General features: G+C 31.8%; 1 protein-coding gene and 1 pseudogene across 2 annotated transcripts; both read right to left on the reverse strand.

Moving 5' to 3' along the window:
• Positions 1–1,007: 1,007 nt before the first annotated feature.
• LOC149495733 (BURP domain protein RD22-like) lies at positions 1,008–2,735 on the reverse strand (annotated as a pseudogene). Its single transcript, XR_016321326.1, has 3 exons — positions 2,229–2,735; positions 2,033–2,141; positions 1,008–1,865 (listed from the first exon to the last, which is right to left on the reverse strand). The product of XR_016321326.1 is annotated as a BURP domain protein RD22-like (transcript).
• A 2,424-nt stretch (positions 2,736–5,159) lies between these two features.
• Positions 5,160–6,466, reverse strand: LOC149495734 (BURP domain protein RD22-like). The gene is made up of 3 exons (XM_089722958.1): positions 6,410–6,466; positions 6,214–6,322; positions 5,160–6,046 (listed from the first exon to the last, which is right to left on the reverse strand). The coding sequence occupies exons 1-3, from the start codon at positions 6,449–6,451 to the stop codon at positions 5,271–5,273; spliced, it is 927 nt and encodes a 308-aa protein (XP_089579084.1). The 5' UTR covers positions 6,452–6,466; the 3' UTR covers positions 5,160–5,270.
• Positions 6,467–13,890: the final 7,424 nt, after the last annotated feature.

A 13,890-nucleotide genomic window follows, 5' to 3' on the forward strand; every position in this document is an offset into this window, starting at 1 on the left:
CAAACAATCAAAGAGAGGAGAGGAAGAGGGTATTTTGGTGAAAAAATTTTCTTCTCGCTTTAGATCGTTATATAGTGTAATTTTTATGGTGGAGGTGACTCAAACTTGATACCTCCCACTTTTTAAATCTTCTATAAGATGTGAGAAAATCAATTAGATCATATTTGGTTAGCGGATTGTTTCTCAAATGAACATAGAAGAAAAAGAAAAAGAAAAACAGTAAGCAACCGGATTGTAGTAAAACATCTTTTAGTCCTTGGCATGGAAGTGTTTGGTAATATAGACTTCAAATACATTTTTCTTAGGTAAAAGATGCAATATTTCCTTTTATAACATCCTGCCATTAAGCTTATAAAGGAGATATCTAATTAATGCTCACTTGTTAAGAGAAAAAAAAAAAAAAAAAAAAAAAAAGAGAAAAGGAAGAAAAAGGAAGCAAATTAATAAATCTATGTTAAATTAGTGTAATCAAATGCTTTTATTACATTTTATTATGATTCATCAAACATAGCCTAATAGCTCATCTGATATAAATAACGATAATAATTAAAAGAAAAACCTATCATAAATGGAATATCTAAGCTGCTATTAAGGATGGGATATGATGCAATTAGAGTTAAAATTAAATACATATAAGCACAACATATGCAAATAGGACAAGATTGATATTGACACATTTATTTATTTTTAGTTTTCTTTCTATCTCAACATTTTCTTCTGAACAATAAGCTTTTTATCTCAGCATTAATTAATTTATCTTATGATTTATTGTAAATCTTGGCACAAGTTGTGACATTTATGGGCTTTCAAAACAACTTTGCAATTTTAGGATTTTAATATTTATATTGTTAAATGCTTCCAATTTAGCTCTTAACTTTTCTAACACTTAGATTTTTAATTTCATCAAACACTACCTTAGTCTCAAGTTAAGCTAGTTCAAAAATACTCTCAACTCTTAGAAAAAGAAAATCCACTTATTATAATCATGCAAATGCCAAACCTGAAAGTTGAAAGAAAAGCGCAACAACAGAAATGTTTCACTAAATAGCTACAATTTTTTATGGCTAACAGAAATGAAGAATCTTTTGTTTTAGTTTGGAACCCAAACAATAGTATCACTATTAAGGAAATGACAAACCGGTGGACCTCCTGGTTTAACATTGAGGACCTGAAAGGCAAAATGCTTTGGGTTCCAAGCTGATGTATCTAAGTGGCAAACAACTAGTGCTTTAGCTTTCGAGCCATCAGCACCCACCAAAGGAATCATATAAACATTCGTGTTCATAATTCTGTGGCAGTAAAAAACAGCATATGCGTATCTCTCCTTATGGCATACAATTTGCTTGTCACCCATCATTTTGATTCCTTTTAAAACAGTATACTGTTGATTTACATTCTCTTCTTTTGCTTCATTAGTAAATACTTCAACATTTTTTCCAAATTTTGCAATGATATAATCCACCAATGACTCTAAAGATATAGCACAATACTTGTCTTCTCCTGTAATCCCCGGTGCCTCACATTCTTTGATCGTTTGCTTCATTATTTCAGCTTCTTTTGCATCGGTTTTATTAAAAAATGCTTCAGAATTTCAGGAAATCTTTTGCTGGAAAAGGGTATAATTTTTGCAATTTCATGTGGTAAAAAACTAGACCCATTTGTAGATTTTGTAAAAACAATGTTCATCTTTTTGCCAGAAACAAGATAGTTATTCAAGAAGTATATAGTAGTTGTATTGAATGTCTCATTTTTCTTGAAATTTTTCGATTCGGCCCAATACCCAACTCCATAGGTTGCTTTCTGACCACTTTGAGTACCAGCTTGCAATTCTGATTCTGAAAAGGAACTTCTGTTTCCTGCTGCTTCTGTTATTATATTACAATTACAAATAAACAAGAATTATATAATTTTAGGTCTATGAATATCACATAAAATGTAGTGTAAAAATCAAGTTTATAAGCAAAAGGTACTTTTTCAAATCGATCGTTTGCCATATTAATATAGAAAAAAGAAGATGTATTAACTAACTAACCTGCAGGCTCTAAAAGTTCTTGCAAAGCATTTGGCAATGGAGTATTTGGTAGCATGGATTCCCAATACAGCTCTGCTGGTAGAATAGCATTACTCCCTCTGATAAAAACCTGCAATAATTTGTTATATATGTAGAACCATAAAATATTCTCAAGAAACTAAATTAAGTAAAGAATTAATTAGTAGTTAATACTCACACAGAGTAAAGCAAAGACGGAAAGGAGATGAAAGTGCTTCATATAGTAAACTGGAGCACAAAGCAATTAATATATTGAAATTTGAAACATCTAGACTACATAAAATACAATAGAAGTATGGATATAAACGCAGAAAAAGAAACGATTTCAACCACAAAAAATTTGATGATAAAAAAAAAAAAGAATTTGATGATAAAAATATTGTCCACAAAAGTGTCTGTGATTCGGTTGAAAAATTCTCATGATAAAGACTTGTTCGTAGACTTTAATTTTGATTTTAATGGTTCATAGCGAAACTACCCCTACTGTATAATCACTATGGTGTTTACCCACTAATCTCGCTTCATACCTCTCTATAGTCCCATCACTATGGTGTTTTATCTTATACACCCGTTTATAACTAATAGTATGCTTATCAAAAGGTAAAGACACAATTTCCCAAGTATTATTAGCTTCAAGAGCTTGAAGCTCTGTAGACATGGCATCCTGCCATTCTTTAGATTTAACTGCTTGATGATATGTCTTAGGTTCAATGCAAGAATTAACAGAAAAAGTGTAAGGTTGATAAGAAGAGGATAAATGATTATAGGTGAGAACTTTGGATAAAGTATGTGGCTAGTGTGAATAACAGGTACAACATTAATTGCGGATGCATGCATGCGTTGACTGCCGTAAAGAAGGTGCCGGCTGACATTGAGGTCGTTTGATGGTCCTAGTGGACTTTCTAGGTTCAAAAATAGGTGGTTGAGGAGTTTGAGTTGTGGGTAACGTATATAAAAGCCATATCATAAAAGCCATGGATTTTTTTATGTTTTACTGAGGTAATTTCAGGTTGCCAAACAGAAAATAAACAACAGGAGATATAAAAAAAGAAGAAACCGGTGGCTGAAGGAGATGATCTTGAGTTTGAGCGTGAAAGAAGAGATTTACAAGTATGAAGAGATTAACAATGATCAACGGTCAAGTTTAACAAATTCAAAAGACCAATCCAAATATCAGGTCATCAAACTGGAAATACTCCACATATCAAGTAATCAATGATAAGATAAAGTGGAAACACTCCACAAATCAATCAAGGTAATGCTTGATTCTATTGAATCTAAGCACAAATCAAATTTATACCGAATAAAAGCACTAGAATCAATGGTAATAAGAGGGATTAAAACCCTAAAATCGAAATTAATTGACCAATAAACCTCAAAGTAGAGGCAAATATTATAAACATAAGAGAATAATCTCAAAGGCAAATCAATGAAGGTAAATTCCAAAAGAAAATGTAGAATCAAATTTCCGGCAAACCCAACTAGAAACTAAGACAATATTCAATCGAATTGAAATGGCATCAATGAAATCAACAAGTTAAATGAATGAAACGATGATTTGATTTATTCTCCCACATGATATACGAAAGAACAAATCGATTGAAAAGAATGAAATGGAGAAAAATGAAAGTACTTGGAATAAGAAAACCAAGAAAGAAACTTGAACGAATCTGGAAAAACCGATAAAGCAACCATAAACTATTGATTCAATAGAGGAAGAAAACAATAGAAAACACAAAAAAGTAGAGGAAAATATGAAACAAATCTGAGTAACTGTTTTTGTTTTTACTTTTTGGGAGAGAGAAATAAGCTCTGATACCATGATGAGATTTGGGATTTGGGTAAAAAATAAACTCTCGTATTTTGTTTATTGAGAATATAAATATTTAGATGCAACTAATTATATGTATAAATAATTTTACCATCTAATAATCCTAATACTATCTTCTCCAAAAAACTATAATTTAATTTTCTCATTAAAATTCTAGTCTTTTCCAAACTCTAACTTATTTCATTTTGTAAGCGAAACCTTTTGGGGTGGTGATTGGTTCTTGATTTTGGAAATTGGAGAGATTTTAGTTCTTATGTTTGTCCTTGTTGATTTTCTTAGATGAAAGCTATTTTCTCAGTAAACAAACAATCAAAGAGAGGAGAGGAAGAGGGTATTTTGGTGAAAAAATTTTCTTCTCGCTTTAGATCGTTATATAGTGTAATTTTTATGGTGGAGGTGACTCAAACTTGATACCTCCCACTTTTTAAATCTTCTATAAGATGTGAGAAAATCAATTAGATCATATTTGGTTAGCGGATTGTTTCTCAAATGAACATAGAAGAAAAAGAAAAAGAAAAACAGTAAGTAACCGGATTGTAGTAAAACATCTTTTAGTCCTTGGCATGGAAGTGTTTGGTAATATAGACTTCAAATACATTTTTCTTAGGTAAAAGATGCAATATTTCCTTTTATAACATCCTGCCATTAAGCTTATAAAGATGATATCTAATTAATGCAATATTTCCTTCAAATACATTTTTTTTTCTGTTAAGAGAAAAAAAAAAAAGAGAAAAGAAAGAAAAAGGAAGCAAATTAATAAATCTATGTTAAATTAATGTAATCAAAGACATTACATTAAACAAATAGGACAATAATAATTAAAAGAAAAACCTAACATAAATGGAATATCTAAGCTGCTATTAAGGATGGGATGGATGCAATTAGAGTTAAAATTAAATACATATAAGCGCAACATATACAAATAGGACAAGATTGATATTGACACATTTATTTATTTTTAGTTTTCTTTCTATCTCAGCATTTTCTTCTGAATAATAAGCTTTTTATCTCAGCATTAATTAATTTATCTTATGATTTATTGTAAATCTAGGCACAAGTTGTGACATTTATGGGCTTTCAAAACAACTTTGCAATTTTAGGATTTTAATATTTATATTGTTAAATGCGTCCAATTTAGCTCTTAACTTTTCTAACACTTAGATTTTTAATTTCATCAAACGCTACCTTAGGCTCAAGTTAAGCTAGTTCAAAAATACTCTCAACTCTTAGAAAAAGAAAATCCACTTATTATAATCATGTAAATGCCAAACCTGAAAGTTGAAAGAAAAGCGCAACAACATCCACTCAAGTTGATGCCATTATTGTACAAAATGTTTCACTAAATAGCTACAATTTTTTATGGCTAACAGAAATGAAGAATCTTTTGTTTTAGTTTGGAACCCAAACAATAGTATCACTATTAAGGAAATGACAAACCGGTGGACGTCCTGGTTTAACATGGAGGACCTGAAAGGCAAAATGCTTTGGGTTCCAAGCTGATGTATCTAAGTGGCAAACAATAAGTGCTTTAGCTTTCGAGCCATCAGCACCCACCAAAGGAATCATATAAACATTCGTGTTCATAATTCCGTGGCAGTAAAAAACAGCATATGCGTATCTCTCCTTATGGCAGACAATTTGCTTGTCACCCATCATTTTGATTCCTTTTAAAATAGTATACTCTTGTTTTACTTTCTCTTCTTTTGCTTCATTAGTAAATACTTCAACGTTTTTTCCAAATTTTGCAATGACATAATCCACCAATGACTCTAAAGATATAGCACAATACTTGTCTTCTCCTGTAATCCCTGGTGCCTCACATTCATTGATCGTTTGCTTCATTATTTCAGCTTCTTTTGACATCGCTTTTATTGAAAAATGCTTCAGAATTCCAGGTAATCGTTTGCTGGAAAACGGTATAATTTTTGCAATTTCATGTGGTAAAAAATTAGACCCATTTGTCGATTTTGTAAAAACAATGTTCATCTTTTTGCCAGAAACAAGATCCTTATTCAAGAAGTATATAGTAGTTGTATTGAATATCTCATTTTTCTTGAAACTTTTCGATTCGGCCCAATACCCAACTACAGGGAATCTGTGATGATTACTATCACCATCCTCTCGATATTCTGATTCTGAAAAGGAACTTCTGTTTCCTGCTGCTTCTGTTATTAGATTACAATTACAAATAAACAAGAATTATATAATTTTAGGTCTATGAATATCACATAAAAGGTAGTGTAAAAATCAAGTTTATAAGCAAAAGCTACTTTTTCAAATGGATTGTTTGCCATATTAATATAGAAAAAAGAATATGTATTAACAAACTATCCTGCAGGCTCTAAAAGTTCTTGCAAAGCATTTGGCAATGGAGTATTTGGTAGCATAGATTCCCAATACAGCTGTGCTGGTAGAATAGCATTACTCCCTCTGATAAAAACCTGCAATAATTTGTTATATATGTAGAAACATAAAATATTCTCAAGAAACTAAATTAAGGAAAGAATTAATTAGTAGTTAATACTCACACAGAGTAAAGCAAAGACGGGAAGGAGATGAAAGTGCTTCATATAATAAACTGGAGCACAAAGCTAATATATATTGAAATTTGAAACATCTAGACTACATAAAATACAATAGAAGTATGAATATATACGCAGAAAAGGAAACTATTTCAACCACAAAAAATATTTGATGACAAAAAAAAAAAAAAAAAAAAAAGAATCTGATGATAATCCTTGTGCATTGACTAAAAATATTGTCAACAAAAGTATCTGTGATTCGATAAAATTCTCATGATAATGACTTGTTCGTAGACTTTAATTGTTTGATATTATTTTTCTTTCTTTTGATTTGAAGTGAATGGTTCACGGCTAAACTACCTCTATTGTGTAGTCTACATTATTCCAGTGTATTAGGTTCTCTATAAATTAAAAAAAAAAAGTCATTCCACTTGAATACTAAAAAGCTAAATCAACATAAATGACCGTGTCTCGAGGTAAACTTTATACAAGGTTAAGAGATGAAAAATTTAGAATCTCCAGTATTGGAATAATTCCAACGAATTTCATCCCGACCCAAGTGTCGAAATACAAATGTGCAAACCCAAAAAAAAAAAAAAAAAATCAAGTAATTTCCTCCTTTACGTTAGGAGATCAAAAAGAAAATTGGACTATTTTAATGGAAAATTTAAGAATTTTTTTAGAGCTTGGGAGGCCAAGGCACCCCTTAGTTCTCCCTCTGCCCCAACTCCAACTTTCACCTCAGCCCCTAGCTCCAACTTTCATCGCACGCACCACAATGCTGGTTAATCTTTACCTTTGTGTGTAAATAGTCGGTTATGGGGGCGTGCAAATGCAATATTTGGTTCCGAACCAAATCGAAGACCAAAATTTCATTTTTTTCTTAAACTGAAACCACCTCAAATTTGTTTGGAACCAAACCACTCATCGATTCGGTTAATTTCGATTAATTATGGGTGAAATCACATATGTTGCATAATTAAAAATTGAAACCTAAATTGTCTAAAATATCAAATTGAAACTCCTTAAATACCCAAAAAATAGAACTAGATTGATTAGGATCGATTTTTTTATTTTAATCAAAATTTACTTAACCCTAATCGGTTAGTCAAAATCAAATCAAAAGAAATGAAATTTTTTAATACCTAAATTGACTCGGTGACTTCATATAACTGAATCGAAGTAAACTTAGTCAATTCAATTCAATTTGATTTGATTTATGTTTTGGTTTTTACTTATTTTGATGCATAAAGTTAAGTTTAATCAAATAACCGTTTGATTAGCTTTTTAATATAAAACGACAAAAAATGGGTATGAAAGCGAAGAACAAGGTAAAGACAAGTGATGGGTATATGTGTCATAATAAATTAAACGTTAATGAAATAACGTTTCATGAAATATTGTCTCAAACTCTAAACGCTAAGGTAGATATTGTATTTTTGAACACTATAATTAATTAATACAGTGTTTTAACCCTATCAAAATACTAAACACTACTTCAAACGCTGTTGCTAAACAGGGCCTTTAGCTCGTAGCTCATAGATGTTTATATAACAATTTAAATTAGAAGTGTTCGATAAAAATAGTTATGTAACTTAAAATGACAAAAAAGAACATTATTTGTTTAATTAGCTAAATTTAGGAGTAAAAAATAATGTGCATGATTGTCAAAATAAAAAATTAAACTTTGTGAAATATTAAGCATCATAGTGTTTAACGTTTCAAAAAAAATTCACTCAACCTCTAAAAATTATTATATATACCATGTTACCTAATGGTACAATTTATAGAGATGAAATTTTGACTTGGTTAATAAGCTACAAGGATCTTAGTCCCTCAACTCTCTTAGATGCGTTCAAACACTTTCTGTTGTTTGGTTATAATATTGAAAATTAGATAAAAATATTAAAATTTTTAACTTAATTATAAGACCATATCAATATTAATAATAATAGAAGTTTCTTATTTTAAAAATTTTATTGTTAAATATGAGAAAAATGCACAAAAATGGTAAATGTGAAAGTCGCCGAAAACCAATGGTGGTGGCTAACGATGGCCGGTTGTGATAGCTGGTGGTGAACGTTGATGGGTAGTTCTGGCTACTGATGATTAATAAATTAAAAAATATGAATTTATAAAATTATAACAAGTTTATCAATATCCAGAAAATATTTTCCACTCTTAAAAATGAGAAGTCATTTTTCTTAAAAATGATTTAATTTTTCTTTGATTACGAAAATATTTTTTGTTGACTTATTTTTTTAAACGCCTCAAACAAATATTTTTTGCAAGTTACTTTATGTCACGACCCGATTCCATGGGCCGGACTGGCAATAGGGCCCAGGTAAGCTTAAGACCCCCGAGGCCCGTAGTAAGCCTGAAACACTAAAAATTTACTATCTCAATATAATTTTAAACATTCAGCTCATATTTATAGGAAAATAAACCTCAAGATTTTATTGAATCTCGGAACAAATTTATCAGCTACAACATTCTACAGTTCGGCCCAATTAACAATACATCACATTTTTAATATGGGTTCACATAATTATATCGTCTATGTTAATACACGACTAATTGTACGCAAATTCTACAACTGCGGAGTCACTAACTATTTGGTATACATAGCTTTTTATACATTTAATTACATAGTAAAATAATTATGAAACTGGGAAAATTTTCTTCTAGCCCTGCGGCAAAGGAACATAACTTAACCGAATTAGAGAGAAACTTACTTCCTGAAAAATTAAACAAGATATGTGAGCCTTCGAAGAAGTAATACCTATTGCACAACACATGCACTCACACAAACGAATAAATATATCAATCTAGTCATCCGACTAGTTATATGCTCACGCAGTCAGTCACACAAATGGCATATCACCAGCACTCACAATCATTAACATCTTCATGTAATCACATCACGTGGAAATTAGTCAGTGGCGTCACCGAAACCCCGATGATCCGTCCTCCCGCATGGCTCATCCACTCACATGTGCACCAGGGAGCCGATCCCCCATACCGACCGACCGGTCTAATCCTCACATGACCAGCCCTCTCATTTTTTTTTCCATTCTCTCTTTTATATATATATATATATATATATATATATATATATATATACCAACAGGAGGCAACTCGGCGGTCTCCATCCAATCTAGATCATCAGGCGCACACAACAGGAGGCCACCCTGCGGGCTGCGATCAAATCTAGATTTTAAGGTGCGCAACAACAAGCGGTCATCCTGTGGTTAACGGTAACGGTAACGGTAGGTGTACACGGGGGCGCCGATCTCCCATTTACCCGGCTAACGATAATGGATCCATATAATGGTAACGGTATATAACGGTAACGGTAATCATAATCAGGATCCATATAACGGTAACGGTCTCACAAACCTATGGTGACCCACTTCATCCCAATTCCACACAAACAAAGCATAGCATTATCACAACACAATTAATCAAACATTGCAATTAAATGCAAACATGTTGATCAGTTGAACATCGTAATGCAATACACAGTTAGACATCCATTCTCAAATGCAATTAAATAATTAAATAAATACTGTTAACAATAAACAACAATGATAAAATAAACGATAATAATAAACAATAACAATGAAAATAAATGAATAATTAAATAATTAAATGAATAATAATGATAATTAATAAACAATTAGAGCACTCTATTTATTATGTATTAAGTTATAGAATTAATCTAAATAAACTTATTAATTATGTTATAAATTAAAACTAGTCTACTTTCTATCGAAATTTCGGCAGCACCTCCCCTAAAATTTGACTAAACCACAATTCAACAATATAATATCAAAGCCCATCCGTCGGGCAATTCAAATCAACTCATCCCGTCCGCCATAACCTTATTTATCAATTATTCGATCAATCAATTCACACAGCCTATCCGTCGGGCAATTCAAATCAACTCATCCTGTCTGCCATAACCTTGTTTATCAATTATTCGGGCAATCAATTCAACCAACCCATCCGCTTTAAACTATATGTATCATCCACCAAACTCACATATATACACTTAATAGTTCCAAATTAACTCATTAACAACTATACTAACCTCCAAGCATGATTCAATGATATTATTAATTGCTTTAAAACTATTTATTTGTCTAAGCCTTTATTTATAACTTCTCCTAATAATATTTATCCAAATTCCTAAATTAGCTTACATCAATATTATACCGACTGATTCTTAACAAAATTATATTTGATTGATTATTCATTCAAATTCAATTTAATTAACTAATAATTATTAAGTTTATAATTTATACCGAAAATAAGGAAATTGGTCTTAGAACGTACCAATTGAGAATCAGGCAATGATTCCATGATCAGCGCGAAGAGAAGAGATTTCTGTCTCTCGGGGCCTCGCCTGAGTGTCGTCGGCCGGTCATCGGACCGTCGCCGCCATCCGCCGTGCACGGTGGCCGGAAAGTGGTGGCCGCTCAGAACCGAACGCTCTCCACGCCATCTGGCTCGATTCTTTCCCAGGAGTTCGTTTTTGGCATTCGTTTTGCGAGATCGATTTTCTAGGTGGCCGAAATGAGCCCGACAGTCACCCCTTTCACCGCCGCTTTTGTGGTTTCTTCCTGCATGCTCCATCGCCGGATTTGTTTGAAGGAAAGTGATCGTGTGGAGGAATGGAGTTGTCTCAGACTCTCCTTAAAGTCTCTCATCGCCGGGATAGCTAGAGTTCGATAGAAAATCGAAGAGCAGGTGCAATTGGTGGAGACAGCTTCAATCGCGCCGCTGGAGTTCTATTCGCGTGAGAGGAGGCTGGAAACTTAGTCAACGGCACAAGGTGAGTCGTCTGCCACCTAGTGCTCGTCGTGCGGTGGCCGGAATCGCAGTCCCTTCCGGAGAAGAGGAGGCTGTCGCACGCGTAGACGAAGAAGAAGAAGAAGAAGAGAGGAAGAAAAAAAAGAAACTAAGTCGGTTTCTAGATCATTCCGATTCGATTCGAATCGGTTTGGTCTGATTCAACGATTTGGCTTGATTTTGCTCGGTTTGCATGTTTTTCACTTGGTTTTCAAGCTATTTGTGTAGTTTTCGAAAGATCAATTTGATTTCCGGGTCTGGTTCGATTTATTTTGATTATTTTAATTAGGTTTCGTAATATTTCCTCCATTAACTAAATAAAATAAAAATATAATTAGTAATCATATTTGATTTTTAGGAAAAAATAATTTATATATATACATAATAGATTAATTGCTGGAGTTTGATATTATTTTTTGAAAACTTTAACTGTTCTCAAATCAAAAATTCCGATGATATATTTGGGCTTAGGCCCAACTCGCAAACTTGGGCTCGAATTGAGATTTTATTCTACTTGCAGCCCACACGATCAAAATTTCTGATTTTTGATTTAATAAAATTCAAAGGTTTCAAAAATAAAAATTCAGGGTATTTCAATCTCCCCCCCTTAAGACAATTCGTCCTCGAATTGAAATCTGGTAAGAGAGAGTAAGAATGGATACATAGGGAATTCAAAGTCATAAGAAATTACTTCCATCACTAGGGAGACAGCTCAAGAGTGGCTAATATGAACCGAGGAAAGAAAAAGGGTCAGGTATTCTAGTTGTAATTCTATCGCCAACCATCCTATTTAGTGCCACCTAGCTAAAACTTACAAGAACCTTAAGTTTATTACCTAAATCTCCAATTACTATCTTCAGACAGCTACTGAAATCTTTAGAAAATCTTTCTTTGAATTAAATCTTACAATAAAATCGGGTTTATCAAGAGGATGCATAATATATATCATATATGTTTCTCAAAATTATATAATTTCTTTTGAAAATTTAAATTTTTACTAGGTATTCTTTCATGAAAACCTAACACATAGTTTAACAACACAAAACAGTTGAAATTTAATTCACTTATAATCATAAGAATTATCTAATTTAATTTACATACGTTATTAGTAGAACCTTTATTAATCAAAGACTTGTAACTATCACTTTAACCCAAATTTCAAGAAAAATTATCATGTACCTTTCATTGTCTATTAGTATCACAGGGCGACTTGAGCTCACTCTCTTGGTTCTACCTATATAAATCCTATTTTCCCTACAATATTCTTACTATAGACTGGTGCAATTGTTAGATAGCTTCTAAACAAATGACCTCACTGTACCACCAGTTATCATGCCTCTACAAAGATTTTTAATGCTTTCAACTCAACTATCAATTTCGCTTTAATACTTAATCTCTCAAGTTACCCTAAAACTTATCATCAAATGGACTTCCATAACAATACCTTTCATCTCTCTTAGCACTTATATTTTTAATAACTTTTCATTTCACCAATGTTGCTATTAGTTCATCCTAAGGATATTAAATACTCTTATTAATTATTTTGTCCTCTTGGTTTCTTTCATATTGCTAATCATCATCGCTCATGACTTACCTAATCACCAACATTTTAAACTACCATACATAACTGATCATTTCATTTTCCATCAAAGTTTTAAAATATCATATCAATCCCCTCACTTTATACCACAACTCATACTCTAATGGCTAAACAGTTACTACTATACTAAAATTTTCAATAGACACAATAATCTACCTGTTTCTATACCTTTATCAATTATATTTGCAATAAGAGTTCGCTCCATATATCAACTTACATATCTAATCTATCTTTAACTTCTTATTTGACTTCAAAGTTTTCAACCAATTTTTTTTTCCTTATCTAAATCTAGTAAGATATTTATAAATTCTTCTAATTTGTATCTACCACTTACTCCTCATATATATATTACAACTCGTTATATATATATCATTTCTATACCCTTAAATCATTCAAGTCCATTCCTAATGTTATTTCTTCCATTTATTACATTAAACAATCCTATACTCCAAATCTAATCGCCACTTAACTTCTATAACAAAATCGGCTACCCGACATTTCCAGCATTCATGTTCTCAACTTGACTACTAACTGTCTACTTATTATTATCACCACCAGTCTTATTCTTCTTTTTCCAATCTTCTTTCAAAATTTTACTATCCTTGTAATCATTTCATTTTATGATCTAATCCAATTGGCCCCGTGATATAAATAGACAACTTTCAAAAATAATTTTCTATATAAATAATCAATTTCAAATTATTTATCATAACACAATTTTGAATTCAAAATTAAAATGGGGTTTTAAATTTAAATATCAAATATCAAGTAAATAAAACAATAAAAAGATTATCTTTTGAATAAGTTCTAAAGAAATTTAGTAGCCGAGCTGAATACTAAAATACAGATTCCTAATCACCCAAAGTTCATCAATCCGCAATACAAATGAAAACCTATTTATTCTCTACACTATCCTATTCACTGTAGGAATAGAGCTCACTTGAAAAGTAGTGTACTGGGTGATCATGCCAATCCACTACCATCATGTATTACTCTATTCCCTAGCCTAAGGGTTGATACCAACTCTGGCTCC

The sequence above is a fragment of the Jatropha curcas genome, chromosome 6, assembly GCF_041381405.1.
Source record: "Jatropha curcas cultivar XTBG-Jc1 chromosome 6, XTBG_Jcur_1.0, whole genome shotgun sequence".
NCBI lineage: Eukaryota > Viridiplantae > Streptophyta > Magnoliopsida > Malpighiales > Euphorbiaceae > Jatropha > Jatropha curcas.

Bases quoted from the DNA above. Each gene is read 5' to 3' on its own strand.
- LOC149495734 (XM_089722958.1), bottom strand. From the start codon at position 6,451: ATGAAGCACTTTCATCTCCTTCCCGTCTTTGCTTTACTCTGT. The intron at 6,323-6,409 runs GTGAGTATTAAC...AAATTATTGCAG, and splicing joins CCGTCTTTGCTTTACTCTGT to GTTTTTATCAGAGGGAGTAA. The intron at 6,047-6,213 runs GATAGTTTGTTA...ATCTAATAACAG, and splicing joins AGAACTTTTAGAGCCTGCAG to AAGCAGCAGGAAACAGAAGT.